General features: G+C 35.0%; 1 protein-coding gene across 1 annotated transcript in view; it reads right to left on the bottom strand.

The window, feature by feature from the left end:
• The window catches only part of ptpn9a (protein tyrosine phosphatase non-receptor type 9a), a 14,817-nt gene extending 5,438 nt beyond the window's left edge, over positions 1-9,379 (bottom strand). Inside the window, exons 1-6 of the mRNA XM_043228362.1 lie at positions 8,598-9,379; positions 3,912-4,055; positions 2,420-2,509; positions 833-957; positions 354-459; positions 121-231 (exon numbers count right to left, since the gene is read on the bottom strand). Coding sequence (XP_043084297.1) covers positions 121-231; positions 354-459; positions 833-957; positions 2,420-2,509; positions 3,912-4,055; positions 8,598-8,630 — 609 coding nt within the window. The 5' untranslated portion in view covers positions 8,631-9,379. The remainder of the gene's footprint in view (positions 1-120; positions 232-353; positions 460-832; positions 958-2,419; positions 2,510-3,911; positions 4,056-8,597) is intronic.
• Between the last annotated feature and the right edge of the window lie 275 nt (positions 9,380-9,654).

Raw genomic sequence — 9,654 nt, 5'->3', positions numbered from 1 at the left:
AGCAGCTTAACCGAAGCTTTACCAGATCCAGCCTGGTTAACCAAGTTGCTTAATCAGGGTGGACATCCATTGCCGTGTGTGTGTGTGTGTGTGTGTGTGTGTGTGTGTGTGTGTACCAACCCGTTCTCTGAGCTTCTCCTTCAGCAACAGACTTAAAAGGTTATACGGGACCCTGAACCACACAGGAGCTCCAACGATAAGCACCTTCTTCAGGCGTGCTGGGAACGCACCCTGCAACCAACAGCAGAAAGTTGGAGAGATTTTTTGGGTTTACTCTGACATCGAAGCCCCACAACAACCCACTAACTGTCAGACACGGGTACAACCGCACGCAGATGAATCACAAAGCTCACCTTGAGCAAGTTGAGGATCTTTTTGCTGAGGTCCAGTTCAAAGTTTGTGTAGTTGGATCCAGCCATGTCGTAAATGAAGACCAGTCCATTTCTCTGAGTCTCAAAACTACAGGAAAAAAAGATAATTATAACGTCAAAATCTTTGGAATAACTAAGAATTAAAAAAAAAAAAAAAAAAAGTTTTTCTTATGCTCATATAAGCCTCATTTATTTGATCAGATTAAATGTTAATCCTAAATAACTTTTTCCTTATTTTATTATTTATTTATGATCGAATTTATTGCTTATGCAAAGCTGAATTTTCAGAATCATTATTCCAGTTTTTAGTGTCACATGATCCATTAGAAATCATTCTAATATGTCGATTTGCTGCATTTTAAACAGCTGCTCCATATTTTTATTAGTTAATCGGGATTTTTTTTATTAATAAAAAGTTAAAAATCAACATTTAGTAAAAATCAAACAAATATATTGGTTACCTCTCCACAGCTCTGTCCAGTAGGTAGAACAGGGCCTGAAGAACCACATGGTTTCCTGTTTTGCTGGGATGGTGTAGTTTAGCCGTGTAAAGGGCGATGGATGCACCAGACGGGTCCCGGACACCCTGATATCAGAAAACAGTGTAAAGCTTCTCAAAATCAGTTTTTAATGTTTACATATTTATTAGGCTCAACTCTTGCTGGAGTACTACTTTGTGCTGCATGCTAAATGTTGAAACAGGATGCAATATGCAATGATAAACGCTTCAACAAACAAAATTGCTGTCACACAACCTCACTTGATTACAGGTTTAATTCATGAATTTAGAACGGCATTTAATTCACAGGCAATTCAGAAATAGTTTGGAATTTTTGCAAGATTTTGTGCAAATTCTGAATTAAATAATATAAAAAAAAATTTAATGCATGAATAAAAGGAACGAGTAACTAAATAATTATTCAAACATACAGTGAAAAAAAGGGTTTACGTTTAAAAAAATATATATACTTTTTAACTGTTTTTGAAACAAATTTGGAATTAACGTAAAAACTATAAATGATAAAAATAATAATAAAAACTATAAAAATAATAATAAAAGAAAAATAACAAAATAAATGATTATATGAATGGAGAAATTAATCAATAAATAATAAATGAATAAACATCCAAACACTGAACATGTTATTCCAAATAATTATTAGATATTTATAATAATAATGATAAAATAAATAATATTAATAAACAAATTAATGAATAAACAAACAAAAAAACACAGTAATAAATTATAAAATAGCATTATTTTTAATCCAACTTAATGCATTTAAACTAAAATAAGATACGATAACAAAAAAAAAAGAAGAAGAGAGAAATCAAAAAATAAAATGCAGTCAGGACAGTTGATATCAGGCTCTGGAACAAAGTGCAGGACACTTGTGGATAGTAGTTTTAATTCTGTACACACGGGGGCAGAATAGAGCGTGTTTTACGGAGTTGTGAAGGATGACTCACTCCCAACACTTCTGATCAGTAAAGAAACATTATATTTATCTCTGCCACTCAGTAAGACATTAAATCTGGTTTATTCGCTTTCAGCTGACCCATTTCCGTATGTGCAAGCACACGGCTTTAGCATTTATTAAATATTTATGTCAATAACATATTCCAATAATCTGATGACTCATGAGATACGAGGGACTTGTGCGCGTCTCTCTGGGTTATAAATACAGATGGCAGGATGTGAGGAGAGGAGACAAGAAGATGAGGAGGATCAATGAAGTATCGGATGAACCAAAAGAGTCCTGCCTCCCCAGCGTCCAATCGGATTTCAGAATGTACACTTGTCAGACCAATAGGAGAGCGGCACAAGGCAAAATGAGCTACGATATTTGAAGAATGAATTTTGCAGACACGGTCTTGACCTGGGTATAATAACCGGCTGAAAGCTGAAGTGAAACTTGGATTAGTGACTCCGCAGCTGTAATAGTGGAAATGAAACTCGGCGATGCATTTTTCTGCCATTCATTTCCCAAATTTAAAGAGCATAAAAGCCCTTCTGAAGACACGGCCCTGATGTGATACGAGCTTACCAACACGGTGAACTTCCCACTCAACAGCTCAGAGCGTAAGGGCTCCTCGTGAGGCTGCAGTTTAACAATGCCCTCCCTCAGACGAGTCTCCTGCAAGAGAAACAGAGATTTATCTTACATGCTTTATGAAGGGGTTTGTTTTGTTATAATGCTCAGCTAATTCAATTAGTTATACGCCCTTTATTTATCATTTGTCTAATAAATATTTATTTCATTATATTTGACTTAATTTTATTTATATATTCAGTTCATATTTTAATCTTTTCTCAGACACACAAAATAAATATATATTTTTTTAATTATAAACTAATACAACAATATTTTTTTTTCTTGTTTTCTCATGATCACAACTTAATTTTCTTTTGATATGAACATAACGAATACTCTTCTTCCCATTACCATGACTTTATTTTAGTTGTGATCTTGACATGACAAAAGTGGTTTCTTTAACAATGATTGTTTTTGAAACACAATAAATACATATAAAATATAATACATCTTGATCGCTGGAAAACACCTTGTTATGTCGAGATCACGAGAAAAGAGGGGAAACAAAAGCATGCCTGCTTAGAACTTCCACACAAGTGAATTAATTAAACTAAATAAATAAAAATAAAAAAAGAATTTATATATATATACACACACATACACTGTATATAAATTATAAATAAAATATAAATGAAATATGGTTTATCCAAAATTTCCTTTAAGAATTTCCATAACATGCAGTGAAATATTAAAGACAGAGAGGGAATAAGTCCGCATCAATCATCAGTTGGTCTTTCTGGGCTAATTTTCACTCCTCATATCTGGACTGCTGATATCAGGAATGAGGAGCGCTTGTTTCTGTGAACACAGAAGTCATCTTCTGTTCTGAGCGCGTCCTTCATCTGAACCTTAAACCCGCTTCACACAGAGTCAGACCTGAAAACCTCCCAGACGCCACACAGATCTTTACTGAGTGAATTAACAACAGCCCGACCCAGACACAGACAAACAACAGCGCTCCCTGCTTAAACCAGATTTACAGACTAATTTAATTCTGAATTAACATCAGAAACAAAAACCTGCTCATTTCAAGTTCAGTTGCACTTTATATATAAAAAAATCTCTGTCCCCCTAAACCTACATTGCTTTTAAATAAACCTAATAATAACCAGCTTAAAATGAACCCTAAAAATAAGGCCGCTAAGTTAACATGCTAGTTTCAATCATTCCAAAATGAAAAACCTACCAAAAACAACCTTATTTTATTCATTTATTTATTTGCCCTATGTATATTTCTACCCTTTTAGAAATAAAAAATTCTTATAAATAAAGCATATTTTTTAATTAATTAATTACTTTATTAATGTATTTTTAAAATGTTTTTCCAGTCCAAGAAGGTAAAAAATATTATTATTATTATTAATATTATTAAAAATAGTGTTATTTTTGTGTTATTTTTGCTCGGTCTTTAAAACAGAGAAAGCCTGAAAGTTTGCGCACTCACTCTGTAGCTGTGAAAAAGCTCGATCGCTCGCAGAACGTCGAACTTGCGGGCCATCAGAAACTTCACCGCCACGTCCCAGGACAGCGGCGAGACGCCGTGCTGGGACGTCCATTTGTTGATTTCCTCCAAAAACTGCTTCGTGGCCTGAGAAAGAAAGAATACGAAAGTCGCGTTTTCATTTACAAATGCGTAATCGCCAGCTGCCGCCCAACCGAACGCGGGCTGCATTTAGTGGAGACCTGCGCGGGCTTCCGGTAGGTTTACGTCCGGGATTTACAAACGATTTGCAGTCAAAAACGCTACGTTCTTAGTCATTTCCTGACAACTATAAACACTCACATACAAACAAGACCTTGAGAGAGCGAGGCAGGAGACGTGGAAAAACAGAATGATGTTTGGATCAGAGAAAGCCCAGAAGATCCAGATGAGCAACCGAGAGGCTTGCTCATTCATATCGATGAAATCAAGCTAAAGCGCATTAAATGAGCTCTTTTTAGGAGAGGCGCTGATGCAAAACACCTGACAAGAAACTTCAGGTCGTCTCAGAGCTGTTTTTCATACGTTTATAATGCATTCTGGGAAACTGTGCCTCCACTCGACTCACAGGAAACGCATCGCACGGCTCCAATGTCTTCGTTCCTATTAGTTAAAGCTTTCTGAACTTTTCTGAACGAGTCAAGGGAGATTGCTGTGGGGCTCAATATAACGTCAAATTTAGTGGACGCTTGGAATAATGCCATCAGTTACACAGATGTCTTCGACCACTCTTCAGAAATCTGTCAAAATAAAGCTTTCTTGTTCATTTGACCTGATAACCAAACATAAAGCCAGAAAAATGAAATAAGTTTGGTCTCTCTCCAGAGGTTCCAGTCCACCCACTTGCACAACACTGTATCCTTAAAAGGACAGATAAGCAGCGTACCCAGACAGACAGGCCTGTGAACTGTGCTGTTTCACAGGCCTCGGTTCAATCTCCACAAAGTTCTTGTTCGTGGCCTGCAAGTGAACTCTGAACATCATGCATGTTAAAGGGTCTTGATTTGTTATGAACGGTGAAGCTGCCCACTCTTCTAAACAAAAAAAAAATCCTGTATCCTGTGTGTTCTTTGGTTACGGAATATATAGTTATTTTGTCTTGTGGGATATGTGTGAATGTAAACATAAAATAAAATAAAAATCATACTTGTGACACCCCCATGTGACATATGATAATATATATATATATATATATATATATATTATATATATATATATAAATTAAAATAATTTATTTATTTATGAAATTTTAGTTTTTAAAGATTTATGACTATAAAAATATTTCAATCTTACAAAAAGATTTTATTTGTAAATCGGCCCATAAGTAATGTCTATTATAATCATCATCATTATATAAAACATATTTTAGATTTTAATATGCATTTTTAAAATAAAAAAAAATAAAAAGCATAAAACAACAAGACTAAATACAAAAAAATAAGACTTTTGTCTAGTGAAGACAAAAAATATATTATTATTTTTCTTTTCAGGACAGAACTAGTGTTTGTGTGTAATATATATATATATATATATATATATATATATATATATATATATATTATATTATATTATATTTATTATATATTTACATATTTATTGATTCTTAAAGGATATACCTTACAAAAATTAGCCACAGCTTTACTACAAAATAGCTATTGCAGCAAAATGATGTTTACCACAAACTAACCATAGTTTTGCCACACTAACCACAGTTTAACCACGGCGTTTCGATTAAAACCTGTGGTTACTAAAATACATTTTACTACACTAAAACCATGGTCATTTTGCGAAGTTGCAGGCCCAACACATGTCAGCATCATCACTCCTCTCTACTTTGGCATCAGTCAGCTCCGAACAGGAAGCAAAACACGTCACGAACCGGACCCAGGTCTCTTCTTTCTCCCCGCTTCTACATTCCCTGTGCGTTTCTCCAGTGGAAATGCTTTTAGCAGCTCACGTCCCTCAGGACCTCGGAGCGCCGGACACAGCCAGTCTGACATCTAATTACTCTCTCGCATTTGTCCAGCAGGATCCAGCAGCCCCGATAAGCCTCGGAGACGGGACCCCGGAGTGTCGTTCACTCAGTCAGCCGTGATTCCTGCGCGTTCGCGCAGGCAGAGACCGCCGATAAGACACCAAGTGCCGACCGATGAATGAAAGGACGGAAGACTGGGGGTTTATTCAAATGAGATTCCACCGCAGGACGGAGGACACAGAGAGGCCTTGTTAAAGAAATCAACAGACGCACACTTTCTCTGCTTATTGAAACAGGTTACCGATGTTTTTAGAGCCGTTCGTCACATTTCGGTACGAGCTAAACTATTCAAAGACTCGCAAAACATTTGCAAGACGTACACACATTCCTGCTAAAAGCGACCTATAAATAACAAGCGGACTTATATAATGACCATTTCCTGTTTTAGCCCGTGTAAAGTACAAAACGGTGCTCCCACCGGCCTGCTTCGTAAACACGCGTTAAAAACGTTAATATGAGTGCATGCCGTTAAACGATAAGAGGTGTTTTTGAGTGTTTCCTTTACAGATGCAAGGACGATGTCATCCAAAAATGTCATTTACTCACTCTGATCTCGTAAAGGTACATTTTCAACATAATTCACATAATTTTTTAGGTCATTTAAGAACCTCGTAGATAAAAAAAAATCATAAGTAGCTAAAAAAAAAAGAAGAAAATTATGAAGCAGAACAAAAATATAAATGATAATAATAATAATATTGATTATACATGTAATCTTGTATCTTTTTTTCATAAAAAGGTTACCACACAATACAAAATATAAAAAAAAAAAACTGTGTCTTTGAAGAATGTTTGTTAAATGCAGACCTTTCACTAAAAAAAAAAAAAAAATATAGTAAAAAAAAAAAAAAAAAATTATTTACATATGTACATATAAATAGACATACAGTATATATTTTTAAATTATTTATATATTTATATATGGAAACTTTTTATATATATATATGTATATATGCATGTGTTTCTATATATATATATATATATATATATATAAATATATAATATATATATATATATATATATATATATATATATATATAGTACACACACACATATATATATATATATATATATATATATATATATATATATATATATATATATATATATATATATATATATATATATATATATATATATATATATATATATATATATATATATATATATATATATATATATATATATATATATTTATTATAGATGTGATTCTCATTTGACAGTAATAAAATACATATATATACTCATCTTAAATATTCATACTTTGTGCCGCTGTTTTCTCATTAAACATTATGTCACTTCCTGGAGGATGACATCATTAAGGAAGTGGCTTTTGTTGGTGAAAGGGACATTACAAAAGATAAAAAAAAAATTGAAAGTGATATTGTGGACAGAAAGACCATTTTCAATACTTTTCTTGGTTTTAAAAAAAATAAAGAATAGTTTCGCATGTTAGAAGGAAAGTGATAAAAGCAACAAAATCCAACTTATATAGCAAATACTTCACAATAACCTAAACGATTGACTCCCCTCACTGACTCTCCTGAATTTCATTCTTTTTGCCTTTTTACATGACTTTAGAATATTTCGCATATTTCGAAAAGTTTGTACAAACTGATTTTGGAGCTTTTGCATTCACTTTCTAATCCCCACATAACGCAAGCGAAAGGAAATAAGTGACTGTATATTATTAAAAAAAAAGATTAATGGAATGACACAATGACACAAATTTGCATTTAAAGATGAATACATATTTTAAAAAGTTACAATAATTGTGATTCTGAAACAAAAAGAGTTTGATCCGAATCCATTTTGAGTTGCGGAAAACACTGGTAAACCAATGAGATTTCTTTAAGACTAGTTCTCATTTAGTGCCTGCAAAAAGTCTCATCACTCTGATGTGTCATATGCGCATAGATTTATGTTAATTTCACGATTAAAGGCAGCTGCACAGTCCTGAAAACAAAACATTTTGATGCATTTTGTTAAGTCAACTTCCCAACTGCTTCCAGAGGTTATTTACAAATGCGTTTGACAGACGCTTTCTAATTAGTTTATCATGTCGATTTAGCTGGGATTCTGATGTTGCAAGCACTACGACATAAAAAAAAATTTTACGTATTGCTGTCAAACAACTAATAACGGTTAAACAGAAGTAAATCAAAGTTTCAGTTTACATAAATAAAAGGTTTATATAATATTAAAGCTGCAATAGTTTTTATAATATATAATAAATTATTTATGACTGATTAAAAATACAACAAAAAGTTTTACTTTTTCGTAATTTAACAAATATTAAGGTTTATAGTTTTTACCTGGTGTTTAAAAAAAAAAATATATATATATATATATATATATATATATATATATATATATATATATATATATATATATATATATATATATATATAAATATTATTATTATTTCCTATTTTTCGAACTGCGAATAAAAACGGTCCCATAACCCTGATAACACGATACCTTGGTCTGAACTAAGTTTACCATGGTAAACCACTGTGTGTTCTAGTCAACCGGACGGTGTCCCGGGGTTGCTTAGCAACAGAACCGCTGGAACGGAGAATCGGCGTTAACCGGATTGTGACGGTATTTCGTACCTGCTCCTCCTCGGCGCTCAGGCGGCTGGCCATCCTCCGCTCTCCCTCTGGAGGACCTTATTAAAGCTCGCACAGCTGTTCAGATCGGACTGTTGAGATCAGACCGGGCTTTTTTAGGCCCGTTAGCAGCGTTCAGGCTAACAGCAGCGAAAGCAGCGCGAGACTCGCGCCGTTTTCCGCTCGAGAGGCCCGCCGCTTCAACACGGCGCGTTCATGATCCGGTCCCGGTTCGGTTGGATCCACATATATATGTTTTTTTCTTACGCGCACACACTAATGGTGATCCAGCGGAGCTTCGGTCCGCTCGCCTGCGTGACGAAGGGGAAAATTCATCACGGTGCTCCGTCGAAACTCGTCGAAAGCCGGCTCGGTTGCCTGGAGGTATTTTATTATATTAAACGATCGGCTCCGCGTCATCCGGGAGCTTTTGGACGCTTTAACGCGAGAAGGCGAATGAAGATCAGACGCTCCTGAAAAGCAGCAGCGGTGAAAGATGAAAGATGACGCTCCCTCCGCTGGCCACAATGGAGAACTGCAAAGTGAACGACGCTCCTCCTCTCCATTCATAAAAACCGAGAGGAGTCCGAGTCATTTGAGCGAATCGGTTCCTTCGGACGGCTCATTTCGTCGAACCTGTTCAAAAACCGTTTTTTTTTAAAATCTTCCTATACGTCTAGTTAAAAACATATTGAGTTTTACATAGCAGACGCTTCTATCCAATTACAGGCGAGTTTAGAAAGCTATTGGTGTCTTCTTGCATTGATTCATAGTGAGCTGAGTGATTTGCGAATCATTTTCAAATATTTTCATTCGCGAATCGGACTTCATTTACACTCTCTCTCTCTCTCTCTCTCTCTCTCTCTCTCTCTCTCTCTCTCTCTCTCTCTCTCTCTCTCTCTCTCTCTCTCTCTCTCTCTCTCTCTCTCTCTCTCTCTCTCTCTCTCTCTCTCTCTCTCTCTCACACACACACACACACACACACGTTGTGTTTCCATGTTTTATGGGGACTCTCAATAGGCCTAATGGTTTTTTATACTGTACAAACTGTATGTTGCAT

This window comes from Puntigrus tetrazona, chromosome 25 (assembly GCF_018831695.1).
Source record: "Puntigrus tetrazona isolate hp1 chromosome 25, ASM1883169v1, whole genome shotgun sequence".
Lineage (NCBI taxonomy): Eukaryota > Metazoa > Chordata > Actinopteri > Cypriniformes > Cyprinidae > Puntigrus > Puntigrus tetrazona.
Note: the sequence above shows the minus strand (reverse complement) of the source record. Positions and strands in the feature narration are given on the sequence as shown.